The 16141-nt window shown below is 42.2% G+C and overlaps 1 protein-coding gene across 1 annotated transcript in view; it reads left to right on the top strand.

The window, feature by feature from the left end:
* Positions 1–16141, top strand: part of CAMK1 (calcium/calmodulin dependent protein kinase I) — a 30992-nt gene that overhangs the window by 2504 nt on the left and 12347 nt on the right. Inside the window, exons 2-4 of the mRNA XM_015827548.1 lie at positions 3048–3179; positions 11295–11369; positions 12637–12775. Coding sequence (XP_015683034.1) covers positions 3048–3179; positions 11295–11369; positions 12637–12775 — 346 coding nt within the window. The remainder of the gene's footprint in view (positions 1–3047; positions 3180–11294; positions 11370–12636; positions 12776–16141) is intronic.

The following is a 16141-nucleotide window of genomic DNA, read 5'->3' as shown; positions in this document are numbered from 1 at the left end:
AAATATTAGCACAAGATTTGTTAATATTGACAGGAGGTGTGGGCTGCAACCTAAGTATGTGCACAGTCTTATCATGTGCTGCTATGCTGAGGAAGAGGATTCACTCCAGGTGACTAGTTATTTTAAGCTGTGGCACTCAGTGTGAAAAAGCTTCATTCCGGCCATGGCAAGGCTCTTCAGTTCAGATAAGCCGGCTGCCATTTTGAAATGGACCTTTCTTCAAAAGATCTGAAATGTGGTTCTTTATGGATAAAGTTACAGAACAAACAAATATGGCTCCACCATCAACAGCCCAAAGCCTATCTTTTCTTTTCCTGTTTCCCTTCCAAGCATTACTATGCAGTAGGGAGCTGCAAATGTGAGGTCCCCATTCACAAATGCTGTTTAGATTAGAATAAAGTCAACATGAGCATTATTTTCCAGACGGATCAGTAACACAACAGGCCATTTTTCTCAGATATTGAATTGCCATAGACCAGAGGGGGGGAATGATGGGCCCCTTTATGACTTGTGGACTTCCACTCCCAGAATTCCTGAGGGCTGGCTGAGGAATTCTGGGAGTTGAGGTCCACAAGTCATAAATGGGCCATCATTCCCTACCCCTGTTATAGACTCTTCTTAAACATGATAGCAATTTGAACCCTCTATCTCCTAATTTATTTCTTTCAATTGCTAAGTAAGTCCTGCATCCAATGGCCCACAAAAACTCATGCCATAATTATGACTATTTTAATGTTTCAGATGTCTCAGGTTTTTGGGTTGTCTTTGTTAGGTATTCCGAAAGGGGTAAGGCTATATCACCGATGCAGGGCACAGCTCCTGTTCAATCAGATCCAGCATTTCCTGAGTTTCCCTATGTACATCATACCTTTATGGTGGTTTAAAGAGTATTAATGCACGTTTAGGGCAGTCTGATAAGGCATGTAAGTAACGTCTACATGTGTGAAAATGAAATGGGAGCTGTTTTGTTTATTACTCAACCAGTCTGGAATGAATGGATGCTGTATCTTACGTGAACTGAGTTAAGCACTCCTCCCCACATTTCCTAAGAACTGGAAGAGAAAAGTAGGGCACAGCCCATCCATTAGCTTTTGCCAGCCTTTGTTTTTAGCAGCGCAGCTTGTTTTGTGTATAAAAAGCAGTAGAGGAGCCCCTGTGGACTGGATCAAAAGCTAATCTAGTCCATCATCCTGTTTTCCACAGTGGCCAGCCAAGTCCCTCTGGGAAGCCCACCAGCTGTTTGAGAGGTCATGTCATGTTGTTCCCTAGCAAGTGGTATTTAGAGGCCTGACGAAGATACTGTACCAGATCACCATCATAACTAATTCTTATTCATTTCCTTATCCACCACAAATTTCCCCAGGCTATAAACAGCAGCTGACAAGTTGAATCTGTCTGGTGGGGCTGAACGGGCTTGCTGACATATCAGAGTGTAAATATTGGTGGATGTGGAGATAGGGATGCAGGCCTTCTCTTCTGTGGTTCTTCGATTAGTTTTCCACCCATGTCTCTTCTTCCTTGCTGTCCCCAGGCATCAAATCTGGCCCTTGAATCGATGCCATTTCCCTGCCTTCTGGTTTTGTTTTGTTTTTAAATGTATTTTTATTACATTTATAAAAATACAAGTGAAATGAAAAAGGGAAATAATGGGGAAAGGGGGAGAGAGAAGTATGGGAGAAAGAAAGAAAGAAAGAGAGAGAGAGAGAGAGAGAGAGAGAGAGAGAGAGAGAGAGAGAAAGAAAGAAAGAGAAAGAAAGAAAGAAAGAAAGAAAGAAAGAAAGAAAGAAAGAAAGAAAGAAAGAAAGAAAGAAAAAGAAAGAAAGAAAGAAAGAAAGAAACGTCTGTCTCTCTTCAGGGCAGTAGAATACAAATAATAACATGACAGCATCAACTTTTTACTTTTGCATACTTAATAATGTACCAGCCATTTCTATAACAACAAACCTGCCTAATCAGCAAATCCCTTTTTTTTTTTCTATCTCAAGCACAAAATCTAGAAGGGGTTTCCAAATAGAAACCAAGTTGGATGTGTTCTTTTCTTTTCCCTACCTTCTGCTAGCATGCCACCAGATGTGATTGCAATCATAACAGAGAGGGAGATTCGCTTGCTTGCCTGCTGCACGCTTATTCTGAACAAAGCATGGGCTAGTCTTTCAGAAAAAAAGGGTGCCTGTTTCCACGAGAATGAGGGTTGGTGCTTGAATTGTATACCCCTGTTTACACAAGAGGATACCAGCACCTGGTTGGAAGTCCAGGTATTTTTCTGTCCAAGTGGAAAGAATGCCCTACTTATCCTTATTCTTGCTCCACTTCTGACCTAGGGGTGGGATCTTCTTCCGATGGTGTTTTTCCCCTCTCATCCCCTTAGTTTGCAGATTCAGGAAGACCTTACTAGTTTTGAGATTTGATTGAACCTCGGTGGTTCCATACCAACTTTGCCTGCCAAGTTGATAAGCTCAGATTCCTCTCTTCCTGGCACATTCTCTCTCCTTCCTGCCCAATGCCATCTCTCACATGTTCTCCTATAAATAGCTGAGATTCTGCAGGTTGCTGTGGTGACAGCGGCTGGGTGAGAGATCCAGCCGGGTGTAAGGGGGAGGGGTTGATGCTGAGAAGAGGGCAGAGCAAAAAGTGAGGTCACTTGTTTTGACACCCCCCCCCTTTAAAAAAAAAAAAAAAAACTTTTCTCCCTTCCCTTTGCTTTGCTGGGCTGATGGACCTCGTTCTGTCGTTTGCTTCCTGGACCTCAAACATTTTACATCTGTTGGCACTCTGCAGCAGGCAGTGCCCATCTAACTGGGGCATCCCCTGGCCAGGGATCTGCCTAATGCAGGGGTAGTCAACCTTGGCTCTTTTATGACTCGTGGACTTCAACTCCCAGAATTCCTGAGCCAGCCATGCTGAGGGGAAAGGGAGAGGTTTCCAAGCTGAGCCATGCTGGCTCAGGAATTCTGGGAGTTGAAGTCCACGAGTCATAAAAGAGCCCAGGTTGCCTACCCCTGGCCTAATGTCTCACTTTCCTCCTCCCAATCCATCTTGTTTTCCAGAGGTGCCTTCTCAGAGGTGGTGCTGGCGGAAGAGAAATCGACTCAGAAATTGGTGGCCATCAAATGCATCGCCAAGAAGGTGCTAGAAGGAAAAGAGACCAGCATTGAAAATGAGATTGCCGTCCTGCACAAGTGGGTGGTACTTCTCCTCATTCTCTGCCCTCTTTACTCTTATCAGTCTGGTTCAGAAAAATAGCCGCTGAACGGTCAGACTAAAAATCTAGATCTTTTCTGAATTGTGACCAATCTAGTTGCTTTGGAAAGCTCAGAAGCAAAGCAAACCTGGAGCAACTAACCTCTATTGCATCTGTCCAAGATTTTGGTTCTTTACACATCATGAGGCATTCGGGTTAGGGATGTTGGCCTGTTGCTTCTCGCTTCTTTGTTTGCAAAAGAATGTTACACATTTCTGGTGCACTGCTTTTTTTACTGCATAAGTGGGAAGCAGGGAAAAGGAGAAATCCTGGTACAGGTAGTCTTCGACCTACGACCACATTTGAGCCCAAAATTTATGTTGCTAAGCAAAGCATTGGTTAACTAGGTTTTTCCCCATTTTATGACCTTTCTTGCCACAGTTGTTAAGTGAATTAATGCAGTTGTTAAGTCAGTGAGAGGGTTGTTGACTAAATCTGGCTTCCCCATTGACTTTGCTTGTTAGAAGATTGCAAACCGTGATCACATGGCCTCGGGACACTGCAACTGTCATAAATATGAGTCAATTGCCAAGTGTCTGAATTATGATTACATGACCATAGGGATGCTGCAATGGTCAAAAGTGTGAAAAACGGTTATAAGTCACTTTTTCCAGTGCCGTTATAACAGTCACTAAACCAGTGTTTCTCAACCTTGACAATTTTAAGGCATGTGGACTTCAACTCCCAGAATTCCACAGCCAGCATTGCTGGCTGTGGAATTCTGGGAGTTGAAGTCCACATGCCTTAAAATTGTCAAGGTTGAGAAACACTGCACTAAACGAAATCTTATACATTGAGGGCTACCTGTAACATATTTCGTTAAGTTTGTTTTTTAAAAGAACATAATTGCTGTGCTTTACATTGCTTCTCTTATGCCAGAGTATCTTTCCCCATATCATTCAGTGAAGTGCAGAGATAACAGTGGAATTGTCTCTTCCATACTGCATGGCCCCCAACAGTGAACAGCATAGGGGTATAGCCCTGGAGATTGTATCGCCAGCTGCTTCAAGCAAATTTGCCCTCAGATTGAGTCATTTCCAGCAGTAGAATGGGATTGGAATGATGGAATTGCTTAAAGCAATACAGTACAGCAAGGTAAAACAGGAAGGGCCAACAGGATTTTAATTCTTTTACCTGATCATTTTGTGTCAAAACCAAATGGGCTCCTTTCCTTCTGGGCACATGAGTAGGGTGCATGAGTAAATACACATAGTTGTATCATCACAATTAATCTAGCCTAGGGGTGGGCAACTATTACCCCTTTATGGCCTATGAACCTATACCAAAAGTGCTTTTTCCGAAAGGCAACTGGACTTTCTTGTTTTTTTTCTTTGAAAACATTTTGTTTCTCATTCAAGAAGCTTCTTCAGTTCTAACCTTAGTTTCAATTAAAACTGAAGAAGCTTCTTGAATGAGAAGTCAAATGTTTCCAAAGAAAAAATTAAGAAAGTCAAGTTGCTTTTTTTGGGACAACCATGACCTGGATGATTGAGAATCTCCATAGAGACCTGTGGGCTTCAATTCCCAGAAGTCCTGAGCCAGCATGGCTGGCTCAAGAATTCTGGGAGTTGAAGTCCACGTGCTGTAAAGGGGCCATAATTGCCCACCCCTGATCTAGTCCTTTAGTACAGAGATCCCCAACCTTTTGGGCACCAGAGACCGGTTCCGTGGAGAGAGGTTTTTCCGCGGACCGGAGGGTGCATGGTTTTGTGTGCTACCTGCATCCTGCAGATGGGGCTTTGCTTGTTTGTGCAGATTGGTTGCTGGCATGCCACGGCCCGGTACTGGTCCATGGACCGGGAGTTGGGGACCCCTGCTTTAGTAACAGAAAAGACATTCCTAAATCCACTCCCAGATGCAGTGAAAATGCATTGTCTATGTCTAATAAATTGTTGGTCTAAGCCAGTAATTAGTTCCCAACCTTTTCTATGACCCACATCCCTGGGAAATGTTTGATTAATGTTCACATCCCCTACAAAAGTAATTGTGACTAGTGACTTATGTTTAAGGGACAGTCACCACTGTTTGTTGCACCCCCTGAAATTCCATCTCTGAGGTGTGGGCACCCTAGGTGGGAACCCTGGTCCAAGTTATAAGAGGCTGTTTTTTTATATTACAACATTGAAGCCTATCAATGTCAGTATATGATTGTGGTCATCCCTAATCGTGATAAACATTGGCTAACACGTTTCAGGACTTAAGATTGGGAAAATTGCCTTACCCAAATGGTAGGGACTAAATTTCCTTTGGTGAGGTGATTTTTTCCTTCCTTCCTTCCTTCCTTCCTTCCTTCCTTCCTTCCTTCCTTCCTTCCTTCCTTCCTTCCTTCCTTCCTTCCTTCCTTCCTTCCTTTTTTTTTCCTGTTTGTGGCCCGCTTGTCCAAGGAAGTCTACTGTGAAGTGAGAAATTTAAAATTGGGTTGAGGAGCGATAGTCCCTGATATGATCAAGTTTCCATTCTCAGTTGCTTCAAAGCAAGCACACCATTAGCCTTCTGCACCAACCAGATATCCTTTTTTTAGTTACCATATCTGATGTGGAATATCAGCTTTTCTGAAAATAGTCCAGGTTGGCACCACACAGTGTTTTCTTGTGACCAGAACAAGCCGTGTGACTATTACCATCCATTGCTCATGCTTCATTAGGGCACCCTATCTGCGTGCTCTGGCATGACCCCTTTGCTGGCTATTCCTCTGTAATTGTCACATTCGCTGTCTGTTACAAAGTTGGAGTTTTTCTTAGTGTTACTAAGACCTACTGGTGAGTTTTCAAGTGATTGGTTCTTGCTTAGCATCAACTATCGCTAAATAGGTAGCTGAAACTAGCAAGCTGGAAAGTTCATTTAAAAGGAAAGAGCTATGCAAATTCTCTGGGGCCAGTGACTTATTGCTGAAGTGGTTTATTTAAAAAAAAAATCATGAAAGAAAACATTAGATAATATGATAAAGGCAACAGTGAGGTGAAAGCACATTTGTACATATAAACAGTATCTTATCTCCTGCCTCCAGCTAACAAATATTAGTTTTAGTCCAACAATTTGGACATGCAGTTAACTCCATATTTACTTTGTCATTGCTATTTTTTTTTGTCTTGCTGTCTTTCCTTAGAACATCCAGACAAAGCTGCTACCAAATTCTTGCAGCTCTATGGACTTTATTCCTTTTTTTATACTTTAGTTTTGGCACTACTTTTTTTTTTAAATAATTGCATCCGTACCTTGTCCACTTTGGACTGGTGAAATCTTGCTGAAGCTTTTCAAGACTTTTTAATATCTTTAATTACAATCTCCCTGCTCACTATATCTGTTTTTATTGCGTCCTACTAATCACCGTAGGAGGATTACTGGGTTTTGTTTTTTCTCCTGAATTGCACCTTGCATAACCTCTCTGAAATGTCCTTAGTATCCATTCTTTCACTATGTAGCAGCGGTAGTAGAAGCTTTCAATAATTGGCTTTTTTCACTATCTCCTCTTTTTTCTCATATAAAAATGGCTATAATAATATGATGCCAAGGACTTGGTGAAGGACCACAAGAAAATTTTTAGTGGTGAAAATCATTCTTAGGATCTAAATTTGCACATTTCATGAGTTTAATAATAATAATAATAATAATAGTAGTAGTAGTAGTAGTAATAGTAGTAGTAATAATAATAATAATAATAATAATAATAATAATTATTATTATTATTATTATTATTATTATTATTATTATTATTATTATTATTATTATTTGGAAGGGACCTTGGAGGTCATCTAGTCCAACCCCCTGCTCAGGCAGGAAACCCTATACCATTTCAGACAAATGGCTGTCCAGTCTCTTCTTAAAAACTTCCAGTATTGGAGCATTCACCGCTTCTGGAGGCAGGTTGTTCCACTGGTTAATTGTTCTAACTATCAGGAAGTTTCTCCTTAGTTCTAGGTTGCTTCTTTCCTTGATTAGTTTACTTGAGACCAGTCATATACAGGTAGTCCTTGACTTACAACCATTCATTTAATGACCATTTGAAGTTACAACAGTACTGAAAAAAATTACTTGTGACCATTTTTCATACTTCCAACCATTGCAGCATCCCTGTGATCATGTGATCAAAATTTGAATGCCTGGTCATTGGCGTTGCTGTGTTAATGATCTTTGGCATGATTTTCAGCATGATTCTTTGCTGTGCTATCCAAAGAGACCGAGAAATGGTCTGAAGCCATTTCAGAGAGTCTCAACTCCTCATCCAAAGAATCTCCAGTTACCGGTATTAACTTAGCATTTTAAAATGGCATTTCTAAAAGGATATATTCATTTTTAAAGTCTTTATTTAGTTCGGACGTTCTTAATTTTTTATTTTTTTTTTTGCTTTGTAAGTTTATAAATCTTAAAAGGAATCTACTCGTGAAAAGATACTATATTTGTAAAGCTAAAGCCCAGCCCACTTGTATATAAAGCTTTTGTCTCTAAATTGACGTCTGGCTTTCTTCAAAACTGGGATGTAATTTAAGTTGGAGAAATTTTCATACTTAATAAAGATTTAAGACCACAAAAAAAAAATTTGAATGCCTGGCAACTGGTTCATATTTATGACTTTTGCGACCTTCTGACAAGCAAAGTCAATGGGGAAGCCAGATTCATTTGACAAACATTTTACTAACTCAACAACTGCAGTGATTCACTTAACAACTGTGGGAAGAAAGGTTAGAAAATGGGGCAAAACTCACTTAACAACTGTCTCACTTAGCAACGGAAATTTGGGGCTCAAAATGTGGTGATGAATTGAGGATTACCTGTAATTTCCTGTTGCCTGGTATAGGAACATCTTTTTCATACCCATATTTATTAGTGATCCTTTACAAAATTAATACTTATTTCCTTTCGATCATGGATGTCCAACCTTTTGGCTTGCCTGGACTGCATTGAGTGAAGAAGAATTGTCTTGGGCAGTATATAAAATATGTAATATAAAAAAAATCACATAATAATGTGAAAAAAATTATGATCTTGTGGGGCCACATTATTAGCTGTCCCAGGCTGCGTGAAGCCTATGGGTTGTGGGTTGGATACACCTGCTTCAGATAATACTTTTGTCGAAGTGCCTACAACACTCCTTCAAAAGCAATCTGTGTGATATCAACAAACTGGTCTGCACAACAATGTATTGCCAATTTTTTTAAAAAAAATGCTTGCATCCTTTTCCTCTTTTTAAAGGCAGATCTGTAGTGATTTTGTGTTTCCCTCATTTCCATTTAGCGTTTTTATAGTCATTTCTGTGCCATGGCTCGTTAATTCTTACCATAAGCAAGCAAATTGGGGTAGTAAGGGCAATAATTGTAATTCCCCAGTTGTTTGCGCAGAAAGCCCTGCATCTTGATTAAAGAATCTAAGTGACTTTGTGAGAGAGGTAAAGGTTTCATATGGGAGAAATAAATGAAAAGATTTGGAGGCTGTGTTCATGAGACAGCTTGAATCCGAAATACATGAGTGTGTTTCAGTCTAGCGTGCTTTGAACTTAATCCTATGCAGTTAGTTTATGCTATATTATTCACACAGAGAACTTTAAGCTAATTGAGTAATCCACGGTTAAGTTAACAACAGGGAAACAAGTTAGACAAAAAGAACTTAACTGATACTTTAAAAAGCAAATAGAAATCAAGGAGTGGATTCAAATGGTGTTTATATATGTTAGTTACTATTTCTCAATAGGGCATTAATTAGTACCAGTCCTTTGTTACAAATTGGGTCAAATGTTCTTGATATTTTAGGGACTTTCCCCCAAAAGTTCACATCGCATTCTAAATGTCTTTCTTTGGAATTTAGTTTCTACTTGACAATCAGATGCTTTATTCTCCTAATATGTTTAATCCGGTCCAATTTTTTGACCAGTGGATCTGTCCGAACCAGCACTGAACCACAGCATGCCAAAAACCAGGCCACAGAAACAAGTGAAGCCCCATCTGCAGGATGCAGGCAGCAATGCAAAACCACGCTCCCTCTGGTCCGTGGAAAAACCTCTCTCCACGGAACCGATCCCTGGTGCCCAAAAAGTTGGGGACTGCTGCGGTAGATAATTACATTTAGCAAGGTCAAAAAGCAGCCACACACCCTCCATTTTCTCTAGGAATGTATCTCCTTAATCCTTGCACCAGGATTTCTTATATTACAGGTAGTCCTTGACTTAACAACCATTCATTTAGAGACCGTTCAAAATTATAACAGCCCTGAAAGAGTGACTTATGACCGATTTTCACATCTACAACTGTTGGATCATCCTCATGGTCATGTGATCAAAATTCAGGCGGTTGGCGACTGGCATGTATTTATGACAAGTTGTACTGTCCTGGAGTCATGTGATCTCCATCGGTAACCTTTCCAGCTGGCTTCCGACAAGCAAAGTCAATAGGGGAAGCCTGATTCACTTAACAACTGCACGATCCACTTAACAACTGTAGTGATTCACTTAACAACTGTGCCAAAAAGATCATAAAATGGGGCACAAGTTACTTAACTATCTGGCTTAGCAATGGAAATTTTGTGTTCCACTGTGGTGGTAAGTCAGGGACTACCTATACTAGCTTTTTCCTCATTGTCCAGGCAGGCATCAACAGGAGCTGTCAAGCAGGGTTTGGGAAGAGGGTCCTAGCCTTGATGGATGTTGGGACCATGTTCTTCAGTGGAGAGGCCAAATGGATTAACTGACTGGATTTAGGTCTTTCCAGAACAAGACTGACCGGATGGAGTTGTCTTTAATTCTGTGCACAACTGAGTCTTTGCTTACTTACTAACAGGATCCATTCTTCCCATTTTGGAGTTCTCATAAGACATTAATGTCAATTAATTAGCTTGGACAAATATGATAAGAGTAAAAGTTGGATTGCAAAGTAGATTTTTCTCCTCTAGAACAGGGGTGTCAAACTCAATTTCATTGAGGGCCACATCAGCATTGTGGTTGCCCTCGGGGCCGGGTGGGTGCGGCCTACTGGGTGGGCATGGATGGAGTGGGTGTGGCCTACTGGGTGGGCATGGCCAGCTCTTCATCGTTCATGTCAAGGGTGCCTGTGGGGGCCTGGGCAGGAGTGGGACAGATTTGAGGGTCTCTGGCAGAAGGGGGTGGGACCGGGGCAAGTGCCAAGGCATGGTCCATTTCTTCATTCCTCACAAAGGGTGACACCTCCCCAGCATGCATCCAGGGGGTGGGGCCGACGCGGCAGGGGCTGGTTCCTCGCTGTTTCTGGACGGCCTTGTGAAGCTAAGACTGAATGTGTTTCAGCATAGATGGCCACCACAAAATTGTACATTGGCTCCCAGGGCCAAGGGCCAAGGCAGCAGGGGCCATTCCCTCACTGTTTCCAGGATGGCTTCGCAGGCCACATGAAACCACTTCGCGGGCCGCATCCGACCCCCGGGCCTTGTGTTTGACATGTCTGCTCTAGAGGAAAGGGTGGAGATCCCACCACCAGCTTTCTCGTAATCCTATATCCAAGGTTCTTTTGCACTGTTTTCTCAAGACTCGCCCATCCCTTGGGGTGGGATTCTGCTTCAAACTACCCAACTTTCCACACACATACCCTCATACTGACTGTGCTATCAGCAACTTTTATTCCCAGGTTTGCTTTTTCTTGCTTCTGGGCTTTTTCTCTTCTAAGTTCTTCCAAAACTCATTCTAGCTGCCAGATTTTATTAACATCTTCCAAACGTGGTCTCTGTTGATATTTGACAAAATCCCGGCCATCTCACCATGTCATGAAACCTTCCACCCACTGAGAAATAAGACTAACACTAACCCTGCCTATAGTTTTGTGAGGCAACTTCTCCCAATCTGAGGCTAACAAAAATGCACATAGTAACGTGAACGCAGAATGTTTTTTGCTACTGTGCAGTATTCAGTAACGATGAGGACACTCTGTCCCATGGAGAGTAATGTTTGTATTTTGCACTGCGAGATATTTCTGAGCTGATACTATATTTTCCTTTTACAATAATATCAACATTAAAACGATCAAGGCAAAACGAAATAGATTTCCTTGGAGAGCTATAGCACCTCCTAATTAAAACATGTTCCCCCTCTTGGCAGAATCAAGCATCCGAACATAGTGGCCCTGGATGACATCTACGAGAGTGGAGGGCATCTCTACCTCATCATGCAGCTGTAAGTTGAGGGTTTAGGAAAGAGGAGGGAGGGAGCCACGGTTCTCAGGCCCTGTTAGCTAAAAAGGAAAGGAGCGCGACAGCTCATGTGGCTAGGTGCTGGATTGGAGGTTAGCAAGCCCACGCTCGAGTCCTGAGTGCTACTGCGTGGTGGGGTGAGTTCCCGTCATTTGCTCCAGCTCCTTGACAGGGACATGAAAGGAGCCCCCACAGGCATTCCCTGGGCAATGGTGATGTCAATGGCTAATCCTTTCAACCCGGAAGTACCTTAAATGGTGCCTCCAACATGCACGGGATGGGAGCTAAAAAGGAAAGGGAGAAATACAGGTAGTCCTCAACCTACCGCCGTTTGTTTAGCGACTGCTAGAATTTACAAGAGCACTGAAAAAATGGTCTTACGACCAATCTTTGCGCTTACAACCGTTGCAGCATTCCCATGCTCAACGTAATCCCTAAAATTTGGGCACTTGGCAGCTGACATGTATTTACAGTGGTTGAAGTGTCCCATGGTTACGGGAACCATTTGCATCTTTCCCAGCCAGCTTTCGACAAGCAAAGTCCATGAAGGAAGCTGGATTCACATAACCACTGCAGTGATTCACTTATCAATCAGCAAAAAGGTTGTAAAATCAGGCACTTAACAACTAGCTCTCTTAGATACAGTTGTGGTTTTAAATTGATATTTATTGTAATATGGGTTTTATAAGGCTGTCAGCCGCCCTGAGTCCGGTAAGGAGAAGGGCGGGGTACAAATCAAATAAATAATAATAATAATAAAAAAAATAATCATAAGTTGTGGGCTACCTGTAGCATGGTGTGTCCTCAGCTTCCCAACTCCTTTGAGTCTTGTGGTGAACCTAATCCAGTGACGGTGTACCTATGATGCGTGTCAAAAGTGACACGCCACAACATTTTGTGTGCCATGCCAACATTCACCAATACTTGACCAGAACTATTCTCAAAACTACAACTCTAAAACGGCTTATATTTCATTTCATATTTTGCTGCTATTATTTGTCATTTTTTTATATAATTCATAGCAACACATTTGATTAGACTGCATATTTTTTAAGATAAATAAATATGTAAATAATAGTTTCTCCTTTGTTGGGTGTGGTAGTGATATACCAGCAGAGTCAAGTTAGGCATTTTCTGAATTTTTGATATGCCAAGCCCAAAAGGTTTGCTATCACTGCCCTAATCCGTGTTAGAGGCTCGCAAGGATCTGTTTGCATAGATCTTACTTGTATTATGTCTTCTTCTGACAGGGTTTCTGGAGGGGAACTTTTTGACAGGATAGTGGAGAAGGGATTTTACACAGAGCGAGATGCCAGCAAGCTGATCCGTCAAATCCTTGATGCTGTTAAATACCTGCATGACATGGGCATTGTGCACCGTGACCTCAAGGTGGGTTGTTGAACTTGGCCGGGTGTTTCTGCATATTGTAGCCCTCCTTCCATTAAGAGGTGTCCCCACAAGCTATTTACTGAGGGATAAACTAAATGCAATTCCTGCAACTGTCTATGGAGATTCTCAGTCATCCAGATCATGGTGGTCCCAAAGGTGCTTTTTCAAAAGGCAACTAGACTTTCTTTGTTTTTACTTGGAGATGTTTTGCTTTTCATCCAAGAAGCTTCTTCAGTTCAGTTCTGACTGAATAGTGGAGGATGGAAGGATTTATATTCCTTGCAGTCATCTGGTCATTAGCACTCTTTCGGAGAGTTGTTGAGGCCACTTCGAGGTTTATCTGAGCCCTCAGGGTTGCTTGAATAGGACAAATGGGGGTGGAATCTTCTTGGAACTGCTGAAAGGACTGTAGTGGGATATGACACCACCTATCTCCTGTTTACAACATAGTCCTTTCAGCAGTTCCCAAAAAGGTTCCACGTCTATTTGCACTATTCAGGTGACCCTGAGGGCACAGATAAACTTCCAAGTGGCCTGATCAACTCTCAGAAAGAGTACTAACAACCAGATAACTGCAAGAAATATAAATCCTTCCATCCTCCACCATTCAGTCAGAACTGAAGAAGCTTCTTGGATGAGAAGCAACACATCTTCAAAGAAAAAAAAAAGCCCAGTTACCTTTTGAAAAAGAGCCTTTGGGAATTCTTGCAATTAGTCACTGCATGTGGGTTTGTTTTTATTTCTAAAAAGCAGGTTTAGATTTTCTTCCAGTATAAAATAGCCAATGTCCTCCATCCTTCCCCTCCCAATTACAGTTGCAGTATGCGTGTGATGTTAAAATACTCCTATTCTCAAAATTCCATGCCAAATCCAGCCCCCCTAAACAACCATTAATGCAGTTGTATTTATTTAAAATGTATTTGTTGAAAACATCCCCATATTATTTGTTATTTATAAAAATCTTGAAGATAAAAAAATATAAAAATGGCATTTGATCTGTCTATGAATTGCTCATTTCTGCGGTTATTGATCATAAATGCTCCACAATAAAGAAAACAGTAAAAGGCTTTTATAAAATGAAAGAACTTTCAGTCTGAGAAGTGCAGAAAATCTTCCAGCAGTGACGTTGGAAATATATAACTGGAGAGTTGACTGGGACGAGCTTAAATAAAAATGTATAGAAATAAATCTTATGGCCGTTTTTATTTTTCTAAAAGCTGTCTGGTGGGAATTTGAATAAACATTTCTGCAAAGGAAATATCTCTCCCCTTCTCTCTCTCCCCTCCCCCCCTTTTATCTGATTACTTGATGCAAATGAGTCTCCCCGCCAGGTTCGCCTTGTAACGAAATGGTGATTATTGTGGGTTAATAGCAACTGAGATGAGATCGATGGAGATATGGAGTGACTTGCAGCAGGAAATCAGATGTGATAAACCTCCCATCTGAGATGGTCGCTGTACAAGTTCTGCGACCAGCTGTGCAGCTTTGTTTTAGGTTTTAATTTGTTTTAATTTGTTAAGTGTGGGCATGCTAATTCTGGAAAATTCTAGGCCAAAAGGGTTTAAACCAGAGTGCTTAGTCCTAAAAAGAGATAAGAGAGAGAGAGAGAGGGAAGGCGGGAGGGAGATAGAGTGAGAGAGAGAGAGAGAGAGAGAGAGAGAGAGAGAGAGAGAGAGAGGGGTGATAGATTAGATGCAGTTATCCATAGACATTACATCTGTAGTAAGAGATGTGTAGGAAAGAAGATGATGTGGGTAAATGGTCTCTTAAAGATCAAACTGTGAGAGGGATCTCGGAGTCCTAGTGCATGGCTTTTCAACTAGTGGTACGGGTACCACCTGTGGTACATTGGCACCTGGCAGGTGGTACGCAACCATCCTAGAAAAGTAGCAGGGGAGGGGAATGAGCTGAACTGGTGACAGCACCGCACAAGCCTGAGCGAGAGATGGCTGGAGCTGCAGGGCTGTCGGGGCTCAGCGGAAGCGCCAGGATCAGTGCCGCTTTCCAGCTGATCGGCACTTCTTCGGGGCTGTCAGGGCTCAGTGGAAGCACCAGGATCAGCGCCAGGCTCCAGCTGGAGCTCGGCGTTGATCCTGGCGCTTCTGCTGAGCCCAGAAGAAGCGCCCATCAGCTGGAATGTTACAGCATCTCCAGGGTCTTGTGATTTACATTCAGATGCTTGGCAACTGATTCATATTTATGACGGTCACACTGTCCCAGGGTCATGTGAAGTGACCAAAACCTGCTGCAACCACCCAAAACCAAACACCCCCCACCCCACCTCCGCTGCCAACCCCCAACAGAAATGCTCACAACAATGAAAACCTCGGACAGGAGGAAGAGTGCTGCCGGGTGGGCAGGCAGGTGTCTTGCTTGGCTGTGGCTTGGGGGGCACTTTTTTCAGTGCCATTGTATCTTCGAACAGTCATTAAGCGTTGTAAGTTGAGGACTACCTTTTCTTTATCACTTTTTTTCCTTTTTGGGGGGGGGGGTTCATCAAGTTTTTGACACTTTGCTGGGCGACTGGTGGTACTTGGATATTGCCATATCCTAAAAGTGGTACAATGGGTGAAAAGGTTGACAAGTCCTGTCCTAGTGGACGATTGCTTAAATATGAGCCAGGAGTGTGTGGCAACAGCCAAAAAAGCTAATGCAGTCCTTGGTTCCATAAAGAGAGGCATAGAGTCAAGATCACATGGAGTGTTAGTACTGCTTTATAAACCTTAGCAAGACCACATGTAGAATATTGCATCCAGTTTAGGTCACCACATTATAAAAAGATGTTGAGATTTTGGAAAATGTGCAAAGAAGAACAATTAAGATGATTAAGAGCCTGGAGACTAAAACATATGAAGAATGGTTGCAGGAATTGGGTTTGGCTAGTCTACAGAAAAGAAGAAACAGGGGTGACATGATAGCAGTATTCCAGTATTTGAGGGGCTGTCACAAAGGAGAGGAGGTCAAATTATTTTCCAAAGCACCAGAAGGCAAGAAATAATGGATATAAATTAAATCAAGGAGAGAAGTAATCTGGAATTAAGGAGAAACTTCCTAACAGTGAGAACAATTAACCAGTGGAACAGCTTGCCTCCAGAAGTTGTGGGTGCTTCATCACTGGTGGTTATTAAGAAGAAACTGGACATCCATTTGTCTCAAATGGTATAGGGCAGTGATGGCGAACCTTTTAGAGACTGAGTGCCCAAACTACAACCCAAAACCCACTTATGCATTGTTGAGTGCCGGGTGGGTGTGGCCCATTGGCTGGGTGTGGCCAGTTGGGTGGGCGTGGCCCATTGGGAGGGCGTGGCTGTGGTGCTAACGGCAGACTGGGTGGGACTAAAAAGTTCAATCAATCAATTCCAACTT

This window comes from Protobothrops mucrosquamatus, unplaced genomic scaffold (genome assembly GCF_001527695.2).
Source record: "Protobothrops mucrosquamatus isolate PMUCROS unplaced genomic scaffold, P.Mucros_1.0 scaffold3782, whole genome shotgun sequence".
NCBI classification, from domain to species: Eukaryota; Metazoa; Chordata; class Lepidosauria; order Squamata; family Viperidae; genus Protobothrops; species Protobothrops mucrosquamatus.
This window is presented reverse-complemented; position numbering and strand designations above follow the sequence as displayed.